This window comes from Channa argus, chromosome 3 (assembly GCF_033026475.1).
Source record: "Channa argus isolate prfri chromosome 3, Channa argus male v1.0, whole genome shotgun sequence".
NCBI classification, from domain to species: domain Eukaryota; kingdom Metazoa; phylum Chordata; class Actinopteri; order Anabantiformes; family Channidae; genus Channa; species Channa argus.
In genome coordinates this window covers 6,404,549-6,430,853 of record NC_090199.1, presented here as the reverse complement: position 1 = coordinate 6,430,853, position 26,305 = coordinate 6,404,549, and the positions used below count along the sequence as shown (strand labels likewise).

Genomic DNA, 26,305 nt, shown 5'->3' with positions numbered 1-26,305 from the left:
TAAGCAGAGACGCTTCGTGAACCCACATGACTCTTAAGAGCCACCGAATGCTTTCACAAATCTCAAAATGATGGGAATCATACAACTACACTAGTCGTCCGACCTAAACAACAACGTATGTTGTTTTTCTATTGAGTGAGGCATTCGAGTGTTTTCCGTCACCTTTGCCTTTCGTTACTTTTCACTCTCCGTTTTATGGTCTGAGAACGCTGTGACTGACGTTTGGTCAGGGAATCAGGACACTTGTTTTTAATCCAAGATTAAAAACAGCAACTTCTTCGGGATGAGAAAAACAACATTGATTGGCAGCTGGAAACGAGCAAAAAAAAAAAAAAACAGAAGGCAACGCGTCGCATTTAAAATCTGGTGTTGTGCTGACCCTCCCATCCACCTCGGTCTCCTCCTTCAATTCTAATGTCAACATGGCAAAATGTTTACAGTGAAAATTCAAACACATTACTACATATCATATGATTAGCATTTTCTCAAAAGACAATTCATACATGTAACATTTGATGTAAAGTAGTGGAGCCGACCAACCAATCATTGTTGATATCCAGCAGTGGACGATAATTCTATGACGTTGACCCTCTGTTTTTATTTAAGGTGTTAATGTGTTTTTAAACCGGTCTCAAATTTTACTCTCTCCATTTTCACTTCATTTTAACCAGGTTCTCTTTTGGTTTCACGTTGTGTTTCTCTCTGTGTTGGTGTCTGCCAACAGGTGTCATATTCCTGGTCAGCCTCCAAAAATAACATCGCTTCTGGGAACCCAGCATCTATTCATCTGTGTCCTTATCTGCGCACACCGACTGCAGAGACCCAGTGAGACGTCCTGCCAACTAAAAGAAACCCTAGTTCTGGTTGTTTGTTCTCTTTAGTCACATATTGTCTCATTAAGAAAAGACTAATCCTTATGCCAATCAAAAACAAAAAAAAAAAACAAATCTAATTTCCCCTGTCTCCAATTATTTTTAACTCCTCTGTTTTTCTCATGTTAATTTTATTACTTTCATTTGCATGTAGCTCATGCTGTTATCCAATCATGCATTTTTCATAAGGGCTGAGCACATCATATGACCACCTGCATGAAGCCAGAGGAAATCTTGCATATGTCTTATCCACTCTATGTAGATGATAGGAAAAGTAATTTTTAATGAAAGATTATCCTCTTATGCACAATGAAGATACAGATTTGTACAGATGGTGACGTGGATCTGACACTTGCTTTTGCTTAAAGCCTTTCAGATCTTTCCCATGGATTTCTGTGCACGACAGACACATAAACAATACACACACACACACACACACACACACAGACTTTAAATAGCCATACTTCACAGAGGCAGTTTGTCCTGCGGGACTCTCCATGAAGTCTGAGGTGCCTGAATCAAAGCATGCACAGAATATGAAACATCAGTCTCTCCCACTGCCTGGTTATGAAACCGGTTTTATCAAAACCCCAGACTTCAGATAAGTTACTGTTCAAGTAGCATTTACGCGTTAACGTTGTAATAACTCACTCATTAAGGCTTCATTTTTGCTCTTATCTGATTTTATTTCTCTTAGGTTTAGAGACAAACCTCTCCCCCCCAATAACCACAACAGAGCGTTTACCTAAAGCTAATAATAAGGCCTGTTTAAAGTTTTCCTTCCAGACTTCTCAATTCATGCTCACTTTTCCTACACTGTAAATTATAAATCATCATAAATATACAGTGCAGCCAGAAACTATTCCCAGCACTTAACTTTCTGGTGAATCCTGATTCCACTGATCATCCTTGAGATGTTTCTGCAACTTGATTGGAGTCTAACTGTGGGAACTTTTGTTGATTGGACATGATTTGGAAAAAGCACACACCTGTCTATATAATGTCCCACAGTTAACACTGCATGTCGGAGCACAAACCAAGCCATGAAGTCCAAGGACCTGTTTGTTGACCTTTGAGACAGGATTGTCTCGAAGCTCAGATCTGTGGAAGGGTACAGAATACTTTCGGCAGCATTGAAGGTCTCAATGAGCACAGTGGCCTCCATCATACATAAATCGAAGAAGTTTGAAACCAGGACTCTTCCTAGAGCGGGTCGGCCGGCCAAACTGAGCGATTGAAAGAGAAAGGCCTTAGTCAGGCAGGTGACCAAGAGCCCAATGGTTACTCTGAAAGAGTTCCAGTGTTTCTCTGTGGAGTCAGGAGATCCTTCCAGAAGAACCACCATCTCTGCAGCAATCAGGCCTGGGAGACTAGTCAGGGTCGAGGGTGTACAGAAACATCCTTGAAAACCTGTTCCAGAGAGCTCTGGATCTCAGACTGGGACTTGATTGGCCCAGATTTGAATCTGATTGAAAATCTCTAGAGAGATCTGAAAATACGGTACTGCAAAGACGAATGGGAGGAAGTGCCCAAAAATAGTTTCATAATCAAAAAGACTTGAGGCTGTAATTATTGTTAAAGCTGTTTCAACAAAGTATTAAGAAAAGGCTGTGAATATTTATGTACATGTGATTTTTTTTATTTTATTTGTAATAAGTTTGCAAAGATTTCAAACAAACTTCTTTTACGTTGTCATTATAAGGTATTGTTTGTAGAACTTCGAGGAAAATTGAATTGAATCCATTTTGAAATAAGGCTGTAACATAGCAAAATGTGGAAAAAGCTGGGAGCTATGAATACTATGGCTGCTGTGATGCATGTGGGAGACAGTTGGAGATTCAGTTTATTCACTGAACACCTGTAATGGTCGAAGACCATTCAAGGATGGCACACATAAGCAAAATGTTTATATTTTGACAGACCCTTCTTCCACTGAATGTGTTGTTAGCAGAAGTGTTACAGAGTTGATGGTTTCAGCTCGAGACAGAAATGCGAAAGCGACTTCCAGCCCATGAAGGAAAGGTGCAGAACTTGACTGAGAAATTGCTGAAATGAAGGGCAGGAGTGATACTTGCATTTAAGAGTTGGAACTCAAACCAACAAAATTAAGGGTACACATTAGTCTATGGACAGCAACTATGTGTTTGTGCTGAAGTGACTCATCAACTCATCAATCAACAGTTTAAAACCGCCCATTTCCATTAAAATGCCCAGACACATTATGCTTTTTCTAGTATGGAGTGACTTTCTGTGATGACAAGTTCCAAATTGATGATGGAGCCACTAACTGACGGACCGACCTAAAAAGAGGCGAGTAAACACATTGATCCATGTGGAGATCACTTTGACCTGGCACATTTCCCCACCTGAACGTGGTGGCAGTTCAAACAACTGAGCAAAGGCTGACTGGATGCTGGACAGATCCCCGTCTTGTTCTGCAAGGGCCAACAACAACTGAGCGGTGACGGAAAGATTTTAAAAGGAAGGAAGCTTTTTGTAAGTTGCCTTTTGCTTGTCTCTGAAAGGTTTCGGTGAATGTATTACAAGGTCCTGCAACAACAGGAGTAGAGAAGGATCGAATACCACTGAGATTTTGGTAACAGTGTAAAAAGTTTTGCTTAATGCTTTTATCGAGCAAAAGTTTGCTCGAGCTGATTCTTTATTTGGGTTTCATACTGTACTGTAGCTCTTCCAGGGTTTTTACTTTTCTTTTACACCACATTTGCTTGTCTTCATGTCTTCCTCTCTCGTCGCGCTCTCTCTCCTCTCAGTAGGATGATGTGGCGTATGCGCCGTCGCTCCAGGACAATCTGTCTGTCCTTGGCCTTCATCACCCTTCTCCTCCACCTTCTCCTGGCACTCCTCTCTCTATCTGTTTACCACCAGGCCTGTGACACCCCACCAGCACCCAGGACACACATTCTCAGAGAACTGGCACGTACCCACTACACTGCTGTGGGGACGAGTGGTCTAGCTGTGCCACCCATCGATACCACACAAAGAGATTCGTCCATCGAAGACTCAAACAAGGATGCCAGAGGTGACGGAAAAAAGGTTCCTACCTCAGTCAACATGGCAGCCAGTGCGGGTTGCTATGGCGGTGCCAACAAAGCTAAACCCTTGGAGTCTGGGTTATCAAAGCTGGAGGCGCTGTTTGACCATCCTCTTTACAGCATGCCCAACACTCCTGTCCCTGAGGAAGACTGGCTACTAAGAGTGAAACCAAAGATCAAGGCCAGTGACAAGAGCTCCCAGATGTGGTCAGTGTGATACCGTTCATGTGCATAAAGACGGCGTATGTGTTGACATCATCTAATTTACTGGGCCTTATAGATAAAGGTGTAGTTATACTACGATCCTCGATACACATGATCTCCACTTAAAGGAGATCTCCGCTCAATTCTTTGGAGAGTATATGAACTAAAACTGAATAGTAGTGGTCAAAGCTCTCTCTGCTTTTCTTTAATGAAATATCTTTCTGCTTCTGGCTAAAACAACAACAACAACAACAAAAAAAAACTCCTCTATATCACATCAGGACTTTTCAGTTCAGATGATGCCACCAGGATTTTTTAAATTCTTTTTTTACCTTCTTCCTAAAGATGACCTAAATAAGGCAAAGGGAATTTAGTGCTCCTAATTTGCACTCACGAAACTAGAACCATAGGAACCAAGTTAAGTTGGTGGAGTCACCCTTTAAAAAGCCTAAACTGATTTGCAGTATTTATTATTTTCAGTTTAATATTTTAGAATAATTTGTATTACTTTGTAAAATCTGTTTCCACTTAAATTAGTCATATTGTTTTTGCATATTGTCATAAAAGCCAAACTAAATTGATCATGATTCAACACTCTAAAATAATAAAAGGTAAAAATGTCCAAAGGAGGTGAATGCATTAATCTTATAGGTGCTGTGTGTTTTTACCTCTTAACAGCCTTAATTTAGTACATTTTGGAAGCCCTGTATCACTAATTATAGCTTTACTATAGTCTTCTTCAATTCAACTTTAATTATATAGCGCCGATTCACAACAAAGTCATCTCAAGGCACTTTACATAATACAGTCACCACAAGCCTCTCACACCTGGATATGGGTGGTTTATCCCACTCTTTGTGGCAGATCCTGGAAAACTTGGTAAGACTAGACGGGAATTCTCTGTGAACTGCCATCATCAGGTCTCTCCACAGATGTTCTATAGGGTCCAACGATGTTTTGGCTGTGTACATCATGTCATTGTCTCTCTGAAAGGTTAACAGAATGGAAGTGAATAGTTTCTGAAGAGATTGTATAGCTCCAGTATGTTGTTGGTTAGACTGTGTCTTCAGGGGTCTAAACAAAATGGGAACAATTTTGTGGTGGTACATGTTGTGAAACAGGGTCTTTTGGTTTATATAAAATTTCTATTATGCTTGCAACAAAGAATTCTTTTCATGATTTATCATTTACTTCTTCAGTTTCTTATTATTTTTTCTAAAAAATCGGGGTCTGTAATAATTCCTAAACCCACAGACATGTGGCTTTCAGTTACGGTACAGAAAAAATGTTTTCACATAAACTAAATTAAAGACAGAACATAACTATGCTGACACACACTCTGGTCTATTTTCACCTTTTTTCTTTTTCTTTGTTCCAGGATGAGCGCTAGCCAGGATGGCTACGAGGACGTCCAGTGGAACAGCAGCGGTAGCAGCCACCCTCCCTGGCTTCGCTTCCACCTGGACATCTCCCGCTGGCAGCTCTACCCGCATCGTGACCCCAAGATGGAGGCTCTGACCCAGCAGCTCGCCACGCATCGTATTGTCAGTGCAGGTGTGACGCAAAGCTTTTGTAGTCAGCTGGGAGATCTTGTGTGTGCATGTGTATGTGCGTGTGAAGTGTTAGAGTGGTACAGAGCACAAAGCCTGACACTGTTACATGATCATGTTTGATGTGAGTTGTCAGACAAGCAAAGCTGAGATGCTTTTCAAAAGGGCCTGAGTCGGTTTACAGGGTGAATCAGTTAACCTCTTGATTAAATGAATTAATAAAAAAATTCATTAATGAATTCTCTTAAACCCCAATTTGTTCAAAAGTTACACCACCGCTCGAAAAAAAGCAGATCTAACAGAAGCCAAAGTTGTTTTTTTTTTGTATGTTGTTGTAACCATGGGTGGGCTTCAGGGAGGGTGAGGGCAGAAAAAAGAAGATGGTTGTTGCGACTGTGAGGCACCTGGGGTTTAAGGTTAGACTTTCAAATGTAGATTCACTTTGAAGTTTTCCTGAAATGAAAGGTACTGTGTAGCTTTGAGGGTCCTCGGAGGCTCAACAAAACATATACAGGAATACAGGAGCCACCGGGCATGTAGCAAACATCTCGGTGCAAATCAATTCGTTTCTTTACACTTTTTTCACAACGTAGTCTGGATGTGGTCTGGTTTAAACTTGTGGGGACTGGCTGCTGAAGTGGGTATATAATCCACCCTCTCAAAGTCTGGGACTTTCTCCTTTCCCATTGATGGGTACTTGTGTTACTCCTCACCCCCACCCCAGATTAGGAATTCGGTTGTTCTCTTTGATACCTTATCTTTTGTTGCCCCGTGTCAATAGCACCACAAAAACATGTGACTTCCATCTTCGTAACACTGCTCGCCTTCGTCCTGCTCTTACCCTGCCCTAACACTTCTGTCCTTACCCGCTCTCTGGTCACTTCCCGTCTTGACTACAGTCAGGCTCTGTTATCTGGTTGTTCTCGGCTGCTCATATTATCATCCAGACTCCAGACATACAACATGTCACCCCCACTCTTCAACTGCTTCGCTGCCTTCCCATTAAATATGGTCTTGACTTTAAAATCCCGCTCCTTACTTTTAAAGCCCTTCATAACCTTGCACCACTTTACCCATATACCCCCTCCGTACTATTCGTTCTTCTACATAGGGTCTTATTCCCACAGCCACTGCATGTTTAACTACCTTGCTCTCTACCGTGGTGGCACTGCCCCTCGTCTTGAGAACTCTCTCCCTGACAATGTTCATAACACTGACTCTTTATCCCTATTGAAATCACGACTTTAAACTCATCTGTTTAAAATGGCTTCTTTTTTGTGATTTCCCACTTTGACCTAATTAGCCTATTATGCAATTTTATCCTTAGGTAGTTTGTTCTTGTGCTCTTTAAATACTTTATTGTTATTGATTGTTGCTATTCTATACAGTGACCTTGATTGACCTGAAAGGCACTTTTAAATAAAATGTATTATTATTATTATTATTATTATTATATTTTGGTTTGGATTTGTGTCATAGCCATATTGAGATAGAGGTGTATTGTGCTACAGTAAAAAAAGGAAATGTATAGCTATAAAGATTAGATTGGGCTTAATTGGTAATTTGAACTGAAAGTGAAACTATGTAGGTTTTGCTGAAAGACAGTGTTCACAGGTGTAACAAGCAGCAGTCATAAAGTAAATAACTTAATTATTAATGTCAGTCATTCAGCATTGATTGGATTTAAAAATGTATTTAAATATGATGTAAATTTTGGTACATACCCTATAAAAATCAGCCACAACATTAAAAGCACAGACTGGTCTAATGGTGTGTACGAAACAGGGCAGTAGAAATTAAAAATATATTCATAGTTGAGTAAAATAGCCATTATTAGTTCCAGTAATGGTGATTTTTTTCTTTTTTTTTTTTTTGGGCTGTAATCTTTAAAGAATTGCCTTTAAGAAAAGCCCATCTTCATTACTGGGTTTAACAATGATTAGCACTAAATTAGTTTTTTGACTAGTGGACAAAAATGGTTGTTTGTCAATACTGTTAAGTGCTGAGAAATACAGAAACAGATCAGAAAGCAAAGCACACTTACAGAAAGAGGTAATAATAATAAGTTTTGAAGCTTGTAATGAACAAGCTACTATGTTTTATAGGGCGTAACTTCGTAAAGTCTGGGATAATTGACATTATCAGCTGTAGGTTTTCTTCTCCAATGATGCTCTGCCAGGCCTGTTTTGCAGCCATCTTTACCTGTTGAAAGTCACCATTGTGAAACTGTGAAATAAGAAATTGAAAAACATGTAATTTTTGTCAATCGGTGGAGAGACAAATAAATGATGGAGGGCTTTTTGTCCCAAGCACTATGGATGACATCATGTCCACGTGTATAAATTAACATCAAGAACAAACTCTAACTTCCTAAACCTGATAATAGCATCTGATAATAAACTGCATCATGTTACAGGTTAAAGTGGGTCACACTCATGACAATTAATGCAACGTGTCCTGCTAAATATAGCAAGAGCCATGAGTGTATACAGCACACATTGGTGTGTGTCTAATTCCAACCGGCTGAACTGTGTATTGTCTTCACGATGGCGCAAGCGTTATCTGCTACATTTTGCTTTGCCTGCGTCTTCCCCAGTAATGGTCCATGTGTTCAGTCACAGCATGGTGTGTGCTTGTGTGTGCATTGTGTGCTATGTTGCTATGGTAACCCTCTCAGTGCTGTTTTTCAGTGCAGAAGTCTGGGGGGACGCAACTGAAGCTGGTGATGTCATTTCCTAACTATGGACAAGCCATGGTGAAACCTATGAAGTGAGTGGCAAAGTGCACGCTGTGTTTGTTTAAAATGAGAGAAACACTGAATCATTTTGGTCCTCTTGAAATGAATAGGTGAAAATCCTGAAAGGAAATAACCAGAGTTTGTGAGATTAGTCACATTTATGGTGAATAGAAACTTATGCAGCTATTTATGCGTTTTAATGCAACCGAGTTTAAACAACAGGCTTTGTCTGATAAAAATCTATGGTTATTAAAAGTATTATTTACTAAAGGCCACTTTGGCTGCTCCCTGGCAGACAGGAGAGAGAAGATGAAACAAACTACAACCTCTACTACTTCTCAGATTTTGAGAGACACAATGCAGAAATCGCAGCTTTTCACCTGGACAGGTACAAATGCTGTTTTTGTTTTTTGTTTTTCTCAATCCAGGACCTACGTAACACTGTTAGAGTAAGCACCTTGAGAATAAATGCATGTTATGTAAATCTGTATCGTATTTCCTTTTGTTGTCCCTCCTCTCTCTGGTTTTCTCTTTCTGTCGGCACCTGCCCGCTTGTGTTTGTCCTCATTTCTAACTTTCCATCTCTCTGCAGGATTTTGGGTTACCGGAGGATACCTCCAGTCGTTGGGAGGCTGGTGGACGTGGTTAAGGACATCAAAGACGTCACTACCGACCGCAAGCTGGCCCGAACCTTTTTTACCTCCCCCGGTAAACTCATGCACTCCACTATTATTCATGTACCATGCTTTGAATGACCTCATATGTCATCTGATTAGGATTCTTCTTTTCTTCTAATTTGTACTAATCACAACCACACACAACCTCTTTCATCCCATTTTCACTCTTCTCCTGTCCTCCCCTGGCCTTTATGTTCCTCTTCTGTCCTCTATGTTCCTCTGGCTCCCCCTAGTGGGAAATGTGTGTTTCTATGGCCAGTGCTCCTATTACTGTTCAACAGAGCATGCTGTGTGTGGCCGTCCCAGGAAACTGGAGACTTCAGTGGCTGTTATGCTCCCAGATCTTTCTCTAGTCCCTCGGAGAACCTGGAGATCACCCTGGAGACGCTCCTACAGCCGCAGCAAGCTGGCAAAGTTAGTGTGTACAAGGTTTAGATGAGTAAGATATGAAATGAAGGATTCAAGATGTCCCTTCAGCACAGCCTTGAAAACTAAATAGTAGATCCCTCCATGTGAGAACATGAGCAGTTGTCCCATTTCCATTTTAATAAATCATCACTAATTAATTTATTACCACCTTGATTTTGAGATATTAGATTTTCTGTTTGTCTGTTTCAGGTGGGAGACAGAACCAAACTACTGTTCGACGGTGAAAGAAACTCCGCCATATAACAAAGGCACCAGACTGGTGGACTTCATAGATATGGTTATACTGGACTTCCTGATGAGTATGTTTATACTGGGGAAATATTTGTCTCTAAGGACTCAGAGGTGGACAACCTTGGGTCTTAACATCTGCAGCCCTGCTTGTTTTCCAACTGGCCCTGCACCTACTGCTCATCAGGTATGGTCAGTCATTGACAGTACCATCTTAGACAAGTTGAATTGGTAGAACAACTGATCCAGGTAATCAGCAGAGGGTAGTGCGGGGATAGGTGGAAAACAAGCAGGGCTGAGACTCCCGAGGACCAGGGTTGACCGCCCCTGGCCTAGGACATAGAAGAGTTAATGAACACAGCAGGAGAGTTAGCAGGAGTTTTGGCTTCTTACTGAAACCTTTTCAGTGGTAATGGAGCAGATATTTTTACATATCACAGCAGGAACCACAGTATTGGTTAATGTATTTAACATGTTGACTCAAAGTATAGCTCATTAGTCTAGGACACTTAATGGAACAGAGATTCTGTTAAATTGAACTGTTTTGTATGGTTTGCCGCTTTGACAAGTCAAAAATGTCTGTTAAGGTTAGGACGTTTCCCCTAAACTTTTAAGCAGGAGAGAAATCTAATGGCTCTGCTCTATTTAAGTATCTTAAATGTGATTCAGCCATGATAAGTTTTATTTATTACATCTTACCTTTAGGGTAAAACCTGACCTGGTAGAAATACACATAATAATACTTAATAATAACAGTAAAAGTCCAAGTACTTGCTCAAAAAAGGACTTTTCTTACAAGTAGGAGAATCTCTTCAAAATACTCGAGTAAAAGTGTGAAGTACGTGCAGTAAAAATGTAATCAAGTAGAAGTTCACATCTGAGAAATAGACTGGTTAGAATGGTTCAATGTTTAGGCCTTTAAGATCTAAACAATGCCCAGATTCATGGAGAGAGTATGACTTCAAAACCTTATTTATGAGATTTTCATTCGGTACATCATCAACATTTAGTTGATCAGAAACTGACCATTAGGTTAATAGTAATAAAGAAATGCTGGAGCCTACACACAGGTGGAACTAAACCCTTTGAACGCAGGAAATATCTATTGTGGTGTGAATTTCTTTCAGGTTTTTGTTGTAAACTGTAATATTTCAACGGTGAAAAAATATGATGAAGAAATGTTCCTTAAAGGAAACAGGAGCCAAAACTGTTACACAGAAAGTGGCACAGAAACAGAAAGTAAAAGTGGCATGAGTTCTAATTTTACGAGCTTATAATAATAATAATATATATAATATAATAATACTGTGTCTATTACAGAGGTTATAATGGGCGGTGGAGTGCATTAGATGAACTGGTACTGTAGTGACCTCTTAATAAAATGCACTCCAATACGACTCCACTACCCACCATGACCTCAATAAGACCCGTGGCAGAATTATCACCTTTCTGACAGCTTAAAACGGAGAAATTATAACTTTGTACAGGTAGAATTCATGGCCGAGCCACCTCATTAGATTCCATTGGATTGTACAGGTGTATCTAATGATGTCGAGTGATGTACAATTCACAACATTTCTCTCCCAAGTGGAGTAAATGTAACATAAAGTAGAAATATTCTAGTAATGTACAAGTACAAGATTCCAGTACCAAAGTACTGGAATCAGTGAACCTCGTTACAGTACTGAAGTGACACAGAGCACAGGCAGCAGGAGAAATCCTTTTCATAAAGAATATAAAATGTTACAGGAAAAAAGTTGGCCTACTTATTATTATTATTATTATTATTATTATTATTATTATTTTGTTAGCCAGCTACGACAGGGTTGAGATTTATGAAGCAGTTCAAAGTTGACACACTTGACCTTCACCAGCTCAGTTTGGAGTAACGGTTACCGCGGCAACGAGCCGTCGCTGTGGTCGCGAGGACAACTTCATCACGGACAGGTAGGAAAGTCTCCGAACTTTACTTAGTGTCTTTATATTATTACCTTAGTTGGTCCTTTTAAAGTACGTAGCGGACTCGAACCGCGCCACTCCCGCCTTCAATTCTCCTGCTGTGTGAATTCCAGCAGTGTTAACGACACGTGTGAAATTGCCGAGATTGTGACGTCGTCGGTTTACTGCACATTTTAGCTTTGGAAGCTTAGCAGAAACCGTTAGCCAGTCAGCTAACTTGCAAACAAACACTGCCCGCTCGTTTAAGGTTTTGTGTCTTAACTGCATTAAATGCATTAGAAGATAACACGAGACTCCAAAACGTGACCTGCCCGTGGATGCTCACTAATGGATTTAAATCTAATGAAAGTGCTCCACTAAGAACAGGCATTTGAATGTAATAAAGACTAGGCCAGATTTGTTTGACAAACTTACAAAGTAGAAGTGAGGTCAAACGTTTCTATATGTGATCAATACAGGTTAATCAATGTCTTTATTTTCTTTCAGAAATTCCACAGCAAACCTAATGTAGTTTTTTTCTGAGTTGTCCCCCCTGATGGTGTTCATAGAGTGACCAGAAGCATGTTTGGTGCCACATCGGTGGACAAATCTCGTGATGTACCTGTCGAGATTCAAGGCAAAAACATTACTACGAGGCCAGGATCCCAAGTTAGGAAAAAGACCCCGTCTCCTGAGGTGACTTTGCCACCTCTGTCTAAGGAGCCACGCTCTTCGTCATCGTCCATTGCGGCCAGGCCTCTGCTCAGTCATAGCACCATCCAGAGTGTTCGCACTGACAGATCGTTATCAGTGGTGGAACTTCCCCGTCTTATATCCCAAGTACAGTCTGACATAGGCAAAGGTACCACAAGATGGAGAGAAGGACCTCGACTAATGGCCGCAGCCTTAGAAACGTGCATCCCTATGAGAACTGCTGCTCAGTCAACGGCACAAAGGTACATGTAATAAGTCAGTTCTTACATCGTTGCAATACTGTCGCCACCATGATGAAATATGTAATAATTGCCGAGTTTTATGCAGTGTCTGCAGGGAATATTGTCCAGACATAGCTTTGAGCTAAATCAATATTTATGTCATAAGCTATATGAGGCCTTGATGAGTTTCTCTGCTGTTTGCAATCACTCCTTATTATTTCAGTTTTACAGAAAAACACGAGTCAACAAAAGTCACTCTGTGCAAGGAGGGAAAAATAACAACTGCAAAAGACGGGAAAGTGCCCAAAACAAAAAACCTACCTCGCACTCTCACAGAGGTCCTTCAGATTTTTGTCCAGAAAAAAAACTCCACAGACTTAAAACTTTATTACCTGAAAGAAGTGGATGAGTACTTTTACAGGTATGACATAATAATAATAATAGTAATAATATTATCATATTATCACCCCTAAATTTAATACATCTGTAGATATTCTAATGTAGTAAGCATGCTGGAATGCAGTCAAACTCTGAATTTATACTGATGTATCCTCTTTTAGACCCTATGACCTAAAAGTGGTCCCTTCCAGTGATGCTGGATCCGAGCACTACGTTTTTTCCCCAAATTATGTCTTTCATGTGACGGAGAGGGGTTATGGTGGACTTATCAGTCTGGCAGAGTGGTACAGAGAATCAGTGTTGTGGGCAGCTTTGCAGAAAATACCATTTTTCAGGTCCTTCAGACGGCAGAAAGCATTCAACTGGTAAATACGTATAAGCTGTTCTTGAGGTCTACCTTACTACTGTTATGCTTTGCTTTGATTTATTTATTTATTTTTTTGTCTTTACATTTTGCCTGTATTGGTTTTGTTATGGCAGGTGGCATAGAAATGTGCGCAAGATCTCTTTTCAGCGCCGGTGTGAGGATCTGCAGGACATGCTGTTCATAGCTGCACCTCAATTCAGACGTGCTCTTCGCCTGCTCATCAGGTAGAGGAAACCCAAGCCTTGAATCACAGTGATCACTAATGATATTTGAGCGCTGGCTCTCAGCATGCAGGTGTACTGTTGAAGTAATATTTCCCGATTGCCTGTTTTTGTCGCAATACTTAAGTAATGGTCGGATTGGATTTGTTGACCAATAGATGCTCAGGATACTCAGCAATAATGACCTGTGCATTACAGAGTAATTGAAGATCTAAAGCAAACACACTACCTGCCCCTGGAAGTGACCAAAAGCTACACATTGCTGGAATTCAAAAACACAATGACAACCAAGCGCCAAGAGTTTCTTAAAACGCTGGAGAAGTTATCTCAGTATCGTACTGTCATCCTAAACACGGTAATTTTTTTTTTCATAATGAAACAGTACAGTCCAACAAACTGAAATCGGTGAAAAATGTAAAGAATCACATCAACGAAAATGCGTAAATGGCTGCACTGCAGTGAGGGCAAAATTTCAGTGTTACCGTTACTGTGGCTCTATTTCTTGAAATGCCAATTTAAAACCTAGAGTCTGAGCATATAGCTGACACGTGCTTCATGAAAAACCTTTAGTCCATGTCCTTCATTTTGACTATTTTCTGAAACTTTCCAAAAAGGTGGTTCAACCACTTTAATTCCATTAATAAAGGAAAAACAGGGATGTTACATAAGGACACTCTAAATGTAATGTTCTCTGTAGGATCATAAACTAAACTAAACTAGTGTGAGAGGCACAATTTTCTACTACAGACCACAGCTGGTTTTAGAAATTATTGCAATCAATTAGGTCCTCTGGCATCTAGCATGATATTGAAGAAGTTACTCTTAGTCAAATACAGCATAGAACATTTATTATTTTATTATCCGGCCTATATAAATGGTTGCAACAATTACAACGAACATTTATAGTTTCATCTAAGGATTAGCTCCGTCTGGAATAATGTCTACTACTGCTGTTTTATCCCCAGGTGAAAGAAAACAGCTATAGGGCACACAAGGAGCTGCAGTTGCATATTGACTTTACTAAAAAGCCAAATAAATGCTACGAACCCATTTACCTCCATCTGACTCACCAGCAGAGGCTGAAGACAGAGTTGGCCCAGTCTAAATGCACCTTGCAGAAGCTGGGCAACTTTGGTTCTCTCGTCGATCACATGATAGTGCAGAGTCTAATCACGATCATTAAGGAGGACGTTGCATATTTTCTCAACAATGTTTTGAAGGTAACAAAAAAAGCATTAATTCACGTAGCAGTGTATAACTACAAGAACGCAAAGCTTCAATTAAAAAAATTGATCAGAGCAAAGTAACCTTGCCATTTATACCTGTGACACACATTTTAGAGTATTACTGCAACATACTGTCAAGTTGTATCCAAGAGATAAATATAGTTATGATACCTTAATTACTATGAACAACTAGTTCTACAGTAATTTTACAATGATTTACTATTATTATTATTTTTTTATTATTTTAGAGGAAAAAATCTCAGGGGTGCTGTCTTTTCAACACTGAGCTGTGTTTTGGTGCCAAAAGTGAACTGACTGTGGATCCACCAATTCATCTTTTCAAAGAAGCAATCGGTGAAACACTCCTGACTGTTGGTGACACCATAATTCAGGTGATTTATATTTTTACAGCAACACCACATAATATTATTTCGTTGAGGTCACAGAATGTTTTTTTTTTTAAGATGGCTGTAAATAATATTTGGGACTATATGTAATGACACCCGCAAAAAATAACAGTAATCTTCTTGTTTAAAATCTAATCAAGTTGCTACTTTTTTTTTTTTTTTTTTGTCCTTTCGGCTTATCCCGCGATTTCAGGGCCACGACAGCGGATCATTGTCCGCATGTTGATTTGGCACAGTTTTTTACGCCGGATGCCCTTCCTAACGCAACCTCCCCAATTTCTACCGGGCTCTGACCGCACAACTGGGCTCGGATCACTGCACAGCTGGGGAGGGGAATGGGCTGTTGGGGGTTCAGTGTCTTGCTCAGAGACACTTCGACATATAGCCGGGGATAGCGGGGATCGAACCACTATCCCTGTGGTCCGTGGACAACTGAGCTACAGCTGCTAATCAAGCCCTAATCAAGTTGCTACTAAAACATGTAAAAAGACAACCACTAAATCACAGATATGTAATTTGCAAGGATGTTATGCTTTGAATAATTATGATGAATGATATAAACTTTGCTGTACATCCTCAATAACATCATTTTCATAAAGACAAAACAAGCAGTGTACGATTTATATGTGTTTATATGTATGTATGTCCATTCAAGCAAGTGGACTTGCTTGGGGATCTTTAGTACTGACTGCCTGATTGAAAGTCCCAAGTCTCAGGTACAATATTTAACCTCTGTGGAACATCTTAAGGATTCTTGACGGCACACATGCACGTGACTCTAAACCTGTGGCTATCCAAACTTCATTTTTTCTACAAAAAGATCCAGTAAGAACATTTCTGTAGAGAACAGGGGGAACAATAACAACACACAGAACAATAATGTAATTGCTTATGTTGATGGAGTATCAGAGAATGTCACGAGGTTCATAATATCGTCAAGCATTTTAAACCATCCAACAACACGCCGAGGCTAAAGTTTGTCCATCCTACGGACACTAAATACCCAGACGCAATCAGTAATATGTTGCACTTGGGCACAACACAGGGCAAGACTTTTTGCAGTCTTGATCATGAAATTATCTCTTCTTCTTTGATAGATGTGTGACACTAGTGGATTCTTCCAGGATATCAGCAACAATGTGATCAGCTCTGATTTTGCACATGATTTAACATCGGATCCTTATGAGAATCGAATGCTTACAGGTATGACAATTTTCATTGAAGTTATATGGATTTCACTTTTCTGATTGTGGTGGATTTAAGGGTTATGTTTCACACCTGACAAAAACTATAAGTTAATAAAAATTCCAATGCAGGAATAAACCTAATGTGAGGTCAGTGTATCAGTGAGGCCTAGTATCAGCAATGTGCTGAAATGTTATTGGTTATGTTTTTTCATTTATTGCTATATAGGAGTGATTTCTCGATGTATGTTTTTTTTCACTTCTCAGAAGATATTAAAAACAATGGGGGAATAACTTGTAAAAGGAAAATCTGCTGCTGGCAATTGCTTATGGACGAGTCTTATCATTGGCTAACACGGCCAAGGCAGAGCTTGCTAACTGTGCAGGGCAACATGGTCCGTGGCTGCTTCTATCCACTATCCAAGACCCAGCTTGAGTGGCACATCAGCATCAATGACATTACAAAACATGTTAAGAAGGAGCTGGCAAGAAGCACGCAGGCAAGACATTTTTCAGATGCAAGACTAGCTAACGTTAATGCCTCTTACTGTACCGTACTGTCGCCACGTATAAGAATTTACGTAAGGTGCTCATTTGTTTGTTTTTCTATGAACAGGATGCTGAACTACAAAGCCAACAGCTGTGTGAGAGCCACACCTGGTTGGTGGACCTCTATTTGTTTGTTAGCCAGTGGAGTCGAGCGTCTTTGGAATCCATGAAAGGTCAGCCTGCATCCCTGTATGAGGAGCACATTAAAAAGGTGCACGTGTGGGCTGAAAGAATGGATACAGTTCCTTCATCATTATCTATATCGGACCAGGTGTTTGTCATCAATTGCACCAACATAAAAGAAACTTTAGGTACGTGTCCTTTGAATAAATGCAAGTTATGCCTTTACCAAATAATCTAAAGTATTCCTGATAAAGAATGTTTTTTAAGCCAAGTATCCACCTACTTAAACATAAAAGTTCAGCAGTATGTCTAAAAGAAATGAATGGTTATTCCCTGGTTTTGAAAAAAGTTAATCACCTATGGTTCGTTGATAGCTTTGCTTTCTGCGCTTCAGAATATTTCTTTTTATGCTCTTCACCTTTGTTTCTTCAGAGCAACGACTAAGGGTGATTGAGAGTGAAGTGCTCGATCAGCTAGTCGAGCAGATAACGCTGCAGTCAGAGAACCTCGTATCAGACTTGGAGAGGGCCTCTGCTGAACTCAAGATGGAACCTGAAGACTTACAAAGTCTCTCAAAATATGCTCTCGTGGTATAAAAAATCTTTAAATTTCATATCATTGATAGAAAAAAATCAATAATAGAAGGAAGAGGGGAAAATTTAAAAAGAACAGGGCAAAGATCTCATACTATTTATTCTTGTAGTTCCTCTTAACAAATCCTGTTAGATTCATTATTTAGTCACATATTTTCTTTAAATGAATTTTTAATTCCAAGATCTCTGCATGTTCAGCGAAAATTCAGATCCGGTTATCCAAAAACGAGATTATGCATAGTGCAGTGAAGTCCGGCTGCACTGTTATTTGGATGTACACTTGTGAGGAGTTCGACTGCACTGTATGCTGGCATGAGTTGTAAAACACTGTCAGAATAAGAGTTTATACCTTTGGTGCATATAATTTAAACGTATTATTGAGTACAAACTACAATCAGCTGAACTGAAGTTGCATGGACCTGGCCATCTATATCTCTTTTAATGGGAGTTGTTGTAACACTAGTTAAACAAAAATTTTTTGTTGCATATTTAAACGTGAAACATATTGATATATATTTTTTCTCTGTAGGTGAGGGAGTCTGTGAAATTAATGGCTGTTGGGCAGAAACAGTTGGAGTACATTCTCTCCCTCCAGAATATTGTTTGTACAAACTATAGGAAGATGACTGAACAGGAGCTAAAATTGAAGGGAAAGGTCTGCAGTCATAACATTTAAATTTATGTGATTAATAACCATGTCACCATTCACTCAGTTTTATGCATCACAGCTGTTTGATTGTACGGCCTTTTCAACTGCGGTGAGTGTGCTTCTGTTGCTGTTCTCTGTTTAGATGCAGGGCTTGTGGGATTGCTTTATTGCTCTCTTGAAGCATGCAGACAACGTTGTGTGCCAGCGTCTTCCATCAATGGCTAACGCACTGGACACAATGTTCTCATTTCTGGTGTGTGACCTTAAAAGCACAGTGTCTAAAGGTACATCTGGACCTTTCATCGACCCAAATCAGAATGCTGAAGAGATGGTCACCCAACTGAAACCTATATGTTTGCAAGTCCATCACTTAATTGCAAAACTGGAAGAACTTGTTAGGAACAGTCAAACGCTCCAAGGTGAGATCGTATAAATTGTGGATCATATGTGTTGCACGTTTGAGAAGGTTACGTTTGATCTTGAAGTACTTGGCTTTGGCTACATCCATTATAAAAAAAAGTCTGTAAAAATGTTGGCATGTGACGTGTTTATATTTTAGAACATGCAATGGATTTGACCGTATACACAACGGAGATTCAGATGATCAAAGCCCGCAAAGAATTGTGGGAGCTGATTGCTATGTACAAAACATGGATTGAAGAATGGAAAGACATGCTTTTCATTGAGGTAACCTCTCAAATGAAATTCTCTACTTCTTATAATGTAATGTTTGGCAAAGTTTATATGAATTTGTAATTTTGCCTGATATTTATTTAAACTTTGTTTAAAGAAGTAGTCAATTATTAATAACCACTAGCAATATCATTCTACAATATTGAGTGTAAAAAATGATGTTTTATTAAGTTTTTGTTTTGAGAAACCAAAAACCAACAAATCTTTTAAAAATTTCGGTCAGGTTGTGGTGTCACAAGCTCAAAAGAAAGTTGCCGAGTGGAAACAGCAAGCCCTGTCCCTAACAAGTATCATCCTTCCCCATGACCCAGTGTTGCAGAAGACTTCAGGAATGCTGGAAAGCATAAGCCATCAGCTTGCAGTCATGGCCATGCTACAGAGCCCAGCACTCAGACATAAACACTGGAGAGCTATATTTGAAGGTTAGACACTGCGCCTATAATGCAACACATGCACGTTTTGTAAACAGCATATTTAAAACGACTAAAAATACTCCACACAGGCATGGGACTACTGTATGTCCCAGAGAAAAAGGTGACTGTTGCTGAGCTGATGTCTCAACAACTTGTTGTTCACCAAAAACTTATTACTAAGGTAAGAGCTGGAAAAAGGTGACGTAATGCATATGATACAGTATAGCAGTGTTCCTAAAATAAGAAAACAAAAGGAGTGAAATAATTTGTTTCACTACTTGCTTTTCGAAACTTACCCAGTAAGTAATAATTTATCTTTATATATAAGTAGCATGTGATGCTTGATTCATTTTACATATGGTACCTTTTACACTGTCAGGTATGCAATGATGCACGAGCAGAGTGTGACATGGAGCAGAAATTCCAAAAGCTTCGACAGGGATGGGAAAGCAGACTCTTCTGGCTGGACAAATTCAGTCTCCCTGCTTGGCAGCATTCTGAGCTGCAATATGGATTAACAGACAAACAGAAACAAGCAGAGGGCATCGTTTCACATCTGCAAAACATCAGTCAACACTCATCCAAGGAGCAGGAAAGATTGATAATCATTGGTGAGACCAAAAAAACAAGCTTGATAAAAGAGTAGACTAAGAATACAGATGCAGTAACTGTTGTAAATATGCTTGTGGGACTACTAATGTGTCTCCATTGCTAGCGTGAAATAAGTAAAAGTAATATGCTGCTGTGAAATTTCTTGTTTTTCGAATGTGTTTTTTCACTCAGGTCTGGAAATATACTGTGCTGATGTAGAGCATGATTTGATGACTCTGTACACCATGTCAAAGTCCCCATACAGCGTTGAGTTTAGGCCGCAGATGGAAGATTGGGTACAGTCATTGCAAGATATTGGTAAATCAGATAGTCAGAGGAAGAAAATGAAAAAAGAACTGAAATGCTTGCATCCTTTTAACACGACATTGTTTTTTTCTTGTCAATGTTAACAGAGCGGCTGCTTGATTTATTTGGAAAATACCAACAAGTATGGGCCTTCCTAATGAAGATATTTAGTCAAACATCCTTTAGTGTACAAAGAGTTGATCTGGTATGTCCCTGTGTCATAGTCAAACATATTTGATGTTTGAAATGAGTTGAAAATGATACATCTGAGAACTTTCGTAAAGGTCAAAATGTCAGACTAATGTTTACTCTTTTGTTTTTATAGCTGGAGCAGTTCCAAACCGTTGATGAGACATTCAAAGAAATCATGTACACCGTATCAACCGACCCTCATGTGGTGAACTTTGTTAATTCCAAAAAGACCAATGACAAATTTCATGGCAACAGTCTTTGCCACATACTCACTCATGGTCTGTCTAAAATGGAAGCTATTAACAATCAGGTGGTGGATCTCCTGGATGCGCTGCGTGAACAGTTTCCAAGACTCTGGTTCTTGAGTGACAGGGAAGTAATACAAATGGTGGCCTATCACCCAACACCTCTTACCCTGGAACCCTTTGTACGTAAATGCTTCATAGGGATACACCGTCTCGAAGTGGATAATGAAATACAATCTAATAAAAAAGGTGTTAAAAGATGTGGGGCTACATCTAAAAACAACAGGCAGATGAAGGTGCTTGGGTTTTTTGGCAACTTCAATGAGCACATTATCTTTATGTCTCCTTTAAAACCACATCCTAATGCCCTGGTTTGGTTAAGTGTCTTTGAGAATCAGTTAGGGTTGACTATGGTACAGCGTATGCAAAAATGTGCTGCTGCGCGACACCAGCTTGAACTTTCCATCTCAGATTTGACATGTGATAACAAATCTGAAGTAATCATGGGCCACCTTACTGCTAATAGTAAAAATGCACAACCTGTGCTGGATCTGCTGTCTGAATATCCTCTCCAGTGTGTGCTAGTGGCTGAGGAGGTGTTATGGTGCAATGTCCTTCTACAAGCTTCCCAAGAGTCAAGCTCTGGGAAGTTAAGCAACCTTAGGTTATACAACTCTGTAAAACTGAATAATCTTGGCCGTGACATAAGGGAAAGCATCAGGGAGACTAAAGGTGGAACTCTGGTTTCCAAGTACATCATGATGTGTCTGCGTGCGTTAGTGCAGCTTACAATGAATCATGCGGAGCAGCTGTCTCGCCTTATGGAGGTACAATGTGTGCTGGAGTCATCGTTTGAGTTTCTAAGTTTGATGAAGTATCATTTAATGTCAGAGGATCAAGGTGTAAAAGCCAGTGAGGTTTCACCATTATATGTGGATGTTTTGGGCCATCATTTCCAATATGGATATGAGTATTTCAGTCCAGACGACAGGGCGGTGCTTACTCCCTCCACAGATCGAGCGATACTGGGAATTCTTCTTGCGCTGAAAAGCTACAGATGCGGGTTTATAAGGGGACCATGCATGTCTGGAAAGAAAAAGACTGTGGTCCATGTAGGAAAAGCGCTGGGGCGACAGATGGTCATTGTACAGTGTTGTCAAAGCATCACCCCCTCTATTGTTCAGAAGATGCTACTGGGTGCTCTCCACACTGGAGCATTGCTTCTGTTGGACTCTGTGGACTTACTTACACAAGGGATCCTGTCATCACTGGCACAGCATGTATCAGACATCCACCAGTCCTTCTCTGATCTAATCTCTGTGAAGCAAAGATTAAATGATGAGCCAAAGGACAGGGCTACAGATGGAGTCATGTGTTCTGCAAACAGTACTGATCCAGAATACCCAATGGTATTTGCAGGGAAACAGATTTCTGCTAACCCCAATTATGGATGTGTCCTCACCTCATCGAAGATGCATGCAACAGAGATTCCAGAGAGTCTGCGATTCGCCACCAGACCCATTGCGCTAACCCATCCAGATTACAGGATCATCGCAGAAGTAATGCTTACTTCTTTTGGTTTCTCAGAGGCCATGTCTTTAAGTCGCCGCCTAGTGTCCCTCATCGGGTTGGCCAAGGAGTCCCTCTGCCTAACTGATTTGGTCTCCGATGATCAGTGCTGCTATCTCGTTATCTTGAAAAAGATCATTTCTGCCTCTGAAATACACTTACACCGAAGTGTAAGGGAGCAAGAATTTTTAGATCAATTTAAAGGAATGGTTACAGAACAAACTGATCTTAAGTCGTCACAGGATTTTTCAACTACCAGGGTTGTTGAGAAGGATAGAAAAGAAACTGAAAAGACTTTCAGGTTGCACAGATCTCATTTGTCAGTTGTACAAGGCTTAATGGAGGAGACAGCCATTGTCAAAGCAGTTCTTTCTGTCTTATTACCCAGTATTTGTGAGCGTAAAAAAGCCTTACAGTTCTATAACATTTTCAAAGACGCATTCCCTATAGCATGCCAGTTTCCTCTTTTCCAACAATATATTGAGGAACAAGAGAAGAACCAACTTAAACATGCAATTACAGAAGAATTAAAAACGAAGCGGCTTCACCCTGACAATGAAATGATTTTCAGTGCTCTGACACTCTACCAGACCATGAAATTCTCTCAAACTGTTTTGCTTATAGGCCCCTCGGGTTCTGGAAAGACAACCTGTTATTGTGCTTTGGCTGGAGCACTCAACAGTTTGGCTGCAAAGACAGTGGAATACGTATTTGAATATGACGGTAGGATTAAAGAAGATGCCCCACAGGCAGAGCCACATAGCTCTGCTTCAAGCTGGAACAATGTTGACCCTATGGTCATATTTCCAAATGCTATGTCCCATGAAGAGGTTTTTGGCTACTTGTGTGAGAAGAGCGGATGGCGAGATGGAGCTGTTACAAGAGTGCTAAAAAATTCAGAACGCCGTGAACATACACTTTCTAGACTCTGGGAAAATTACATTAAAACGCCAATGGTGAAATGGCTGGTAATGGATGGTGAACCAGTGGGGCGGCCCGGCTGGCTGGATTACTTAATCACACTGTGTGACCTTGAGGAACCGTTTCTCTTCCTATCATCGGGTGAAACACTCGTACCATCCCAGACATACCTCAAGCTCCTTATGGAGGTCACAGATCTAAGTGAGGCAAGCCCGTCTACAGTTACCCGCTGTAGTCTTGTTCATTTCACAGGAACTGATCTGTGGAAAGCTGTGTGGAAGAGTGAAATGGATACTCTCTGTTGTGAACACAGAATAGACCAAGGCACCTTGAAAATGTGGAATCGTCTGGCTGAAGATCTTTTCTCCAGCACTCTAAGTTTGCTTAGACAAAAGACGTTAACCCCTGCCCTTTATAGTAAAGGAAAATCGAGCAAAAGCCATAGAAATGGACTACAAGAAATCATGTCATTTGTTCGAATTCTGCATGCACTTCTACAACATTTTGGAAAGAGAGAAGGAAAAGCTGAGCCAGTGCCACAAATACAGAACAGAGGTGAAGCCATTAATTATGAACTTAGAACCGTGTTATTATTAGTCTAGTGTTAGTACTTTTATTAAAACTTTGTCACGTTTTTCAGGCACAGACGAACAAGGTAAACAAGAGCTGTTTGTCAGAAGTCTTTTTTTGGTGGCTTATATTTGGGGATTTGGTGGACATCTGCATCCTTGGTAAAGTACCATTGTGAATATATGCACATTCAACCTATGTACACAATGTGTATTTATATGACACACTGTCTCCCCACTTAATTTCAGTAATCATTGCTATGTCTCTTTTATCAGCCATTGGCCACAGTTTGACTTGATAGTCCGTCAAGTCCTGTTCACCTCCAGGTACGCAATTGCGATTCCTGACAAGGAGACTGTGTTTGAACACTTTTTTAGCATAAACGGTGAGGTGTGCCCCAAGAACACCCTGTTGACAACTTCCATCATTCCAAAGGTTTGTTCTGGATATTTTGTAGTGGGAATACACACAAGAAATATGATAGCCAGCACATTTTAATACTTGAACTGTGTCTTAAATGTGCTTGCATAGCATAGGCAATACGCCTATCTCCTGAACCTCATGTTGGACGCAAACCAGCCAGTGCTGCTTGCAGGGGAACCTGGTTCTGGAAAGTCCACACTGTGCCAGGCTATGCTGACTTTTGACAAGCTGTACATTAGCTTACCAGCCAGTCCACTCCTGAGCTCCAAAGACCTGCGCAATGTACTAAAACATTTTAACTATCCGCACTACTGTAAAGATGCTGCGACCAAACAGCAAAGACTGCTTTTGTTTGTGGATGATTTGCATGAAGCCTGTTGTGGTGAGTAAGAAAAATGACTAATATGATTAAAATTGAATCTGACTTTGCACTTTGCAAAGCCTTATAAGATACATTTTTCTGTTGATAGATGTCTTTGGGAAGACGCCAATGGCTCTAGAGTCCCTACGTGAAAGTATGTCAAAGGGAGAGATTCTAACATTTGATACCTACTGCTTCAAGTTATTAAGTTCCAAAACGATGAACTACATGGCTACTTGTTGTGTTTCTGGACTGGACAGTCACCAAAGCAATGTGATATCCCCCCGGCTGTCCCGCCTGTTCTCCATCTTTGTACTCCCTAGCCTATCAATAGATGTTATATTGTCTATTCAGTCACCTAGGCTACAAGTCTGGCTTAAAGAAACATTACTTAATCAGAATGGTGAGGATATGGCATGTTGTATAGTCACTGCGACAACAAATCTCTATCATGCAGTTTCCAACCAATTCCGGCCTAGGCAAAGGCCTCATTTTATGTTCTCCCAACGTGACCTGCACAAGGTGTTTCGGGGGATGTGCCTGTGGCAGCCTAACACTTCAACCACAGGGATAAAGGGGCATAATAATGCACTACCAGGATCTACGGTTTCGGTACTAAATATAGTACATCTCTGGTTGCATGAGTGCATGCGTACTTTCAGTGATAGATTATGCTCAGAGGATGAAACCAGAACTCTTGTGTCACTCATAGCCAAGGCAGCAACAACCCACTATGGAATTAGAGTGTTTTACGAGGCCCGACCAGACCATGCTGATGTCTTACCCATAGACACAAGCCCTGCTGTTCCCACATTATCTATAGAAACAGCAGGAATCTCTAAGGAACTTGGTCAGAGTGAAGATACAGTAAGTCCACCACAAATGCCAAAACCAGCTGGACAGTCAGACTCAAAGAAGGACAATACACTGACTGAACTTTCCTTTCTGAGTAAAAGTGACTGGTCAGAAGAGACGAGACAAAAAATCCATCAGCATATGGAGGACATAATTCCTCAGCTTGTATATGGTCCTGATCTCTCTGAGGCCTTCATTTTAATAGATCGGCAACACAATTTCAAGTGTGCCTCTTCTTACAAGGTGCAAAACCTTGATACATTACTGAAAAAGTTGTCGGCTCTCATGGACAGAAAAGAAGAAGGCAATGACCCAGTTAATAACTACAATATTACACACAAATACCTTATAAACAAACAAGTAGTGAGTCAACTGGTACATATTCTCAGGGCTTTGCTCATACCTGGGGGCCATGGAGTACTGTTTGGTTCGGACAAAGGTACAGGCCGTAAAACCACTGTGCGCTTAGCGGCCTACCTTACAGGTTACCAAATAACGGAGATTCATTCTGGTAATGAGGAGAAGTTGCATGAAATCCTAAAAGAAGCTGGGAATCAAACCAAAGTTGATGGCTGTAATGCTATAATACTGGTACATGAAGAAGTAAATCAGTCTTTTAGAGAAGAACTATTGGTGGCAATGGCCCACAGAACATACCCGGCGCTCAAAACTGAGGAGGAGCTGAAGAACTACATATCTAGAGTGACTAATGTGAACAACTCAAGAAAATACCTAATGGATACTTGGACATTTGAGAAGTAAGATACTTTACTGATGTATTTCTCCTTATATCATAGTTTTTTGTAATTACCAAAAGAATCCCAT

At 40.3% G+C, this 26,305-nt stretch overlaps 2 protein-coding genes across 4 annotated transcripts in view; both read left to right on the top strand.

Moving 5' to 3' along the window:
• The first annotated feature begins 885 nt into the window (after positions 1-885).
• Positions 886-12,189, top strand: LOC137123204 (extracellular serine/threonine protein kinase FAM20C-like). Its single transcript, XM_067496571.1, has 8 exons — positions 886-3,368; positions 3,644-4,132; positions 5,508-5,683; positions 8,370-8,448; positions 8,712-8,804; positions 9,009-9,124; positions 9,327-9,507; positions 9,712-12,189. The coding sequence occupies exons 2-8, from the start codon at positions 3,648-3,650 to the stop codon at positions 9,983-9,985; spliced, it is 1,404 nt and encodes a 467-aa protein (XP_067352672.1). The 5' UTR covers positions 886-3,368; positions 3,644-3,647; the 3' UTR covers positions 9,986-12,189.
• Positions 9,716-26,305, top strand: part of LOC137123201 (dynein heavy chain domain-containing protein 1-like) — a 28,669-nt gene continuing 12,079 nt past the window's right edge. For 2 of the 3 annotated variants that reach the window (XM_067496563.1, XM_067496562.1), the window contains exons 1-25: positions 9,716-9,821; positions 12,196-12,644; positions 12,847-13,044; positions 13,184-13,387; positions 13,503-13,613; positions 13,809-13,965; positions 14,576-14,830; positions 15,085-15,228; positions 16,341-16,446; positions 16,695-16,927; positions 17,044-17,287; positions 17,532-17,689; positions 18,222-18,347; positions 18,484-18,760; positions 18,901-19,028; positions 19,258-19,456; positions 19,537-19,628; positions 19,827-20,058; positions 20,231-20,356; positions 20,452-20,549; positions 20,670-23,826; positions 23,912-24,002; positions 24,117-24,276; positions 24,373-24,646; positions 24,735-26,238. In XM_067496563.1, the coding sequence (XP_067352664.1) occupies positions 12,271-12,644; positions 12,847-13,044; positions 13,184-13,387; positions 13,503-13,613; positions 13,809-13,965; positions 14,576-14,830; positions 15,085-15,228; positions 16,341-16,446; positions 16,695-16,927; positions 17,044-17,287; positions 17,532-17,689; positions 18,222-18,347; positions 18,484-18,760; positions 18,901-19,028; positions 19,258-19,456; positions 19,537-19,628; positions 19,827-20,058; positions 20,231-20,356; positions 20,452-20,549; positions 20,670-23,826; positions 23,912-24,002; positions 24,117-24,276; positions 24,373-24,646; positions 24,735-26,238 (8,648 nt within the window). In that variant the 5' untranslated portion in view covers positions 9,716-9,821; positions 12,196-12,270. The remainder of the gene's footprint in view (positions 9,822-12,195; positions 12,645-12,846; positions 13,045-13,183; positions 13,388-13,502; positions 13,614-13,808; positions 13,966-14,575; positions 14,831-15,084; positions 15,229-16,340; positions 16,447-16,694; positions 16,928-17,043; positions 17,288-17,531; positions 17,690-18,221; positions 18,348-18,483; positions 18,761-18,900; positions 19,029-19,257; positions 19,457-19,536; positions 19,629-19,826; positions 20,059-20,230; positions 20,357-20,451; positions 20,550-20,669; positions 23,827-23,911; positions 24,003-24,116; positions 24,277-24,372; positions 24,647-24,734; positions 26,239-26,305) is intronic. The other variant, XM_067496565.1, reaches the window with a different exon arrangement.

Bases quoted from the DNA above. Each gene is read 5' to 3' on its own strand.
- LOC137123204 (XM_067496571.1), top strand. From the start codon at position 3,648: ATGATGTGGCGTATGCGCCGTCGCTCCAGGACAATCTGTCTGTCCTTG. The intron at 4,133-5,507 runs GTCAGTGTGATA...TCTTTGTTCCAG, and splicing joins GACAAGAGCTCCCAGATGTG to GATGAGCGCTAGCCAGGATG. The intron at 5,684-8,369 runs GTGTGACGCAAA...GCTGTTTTTCAG, and splicing joins GCATCGTATTGTCAGTGCAG to TGCAGAAGTCTGGGGGGACG.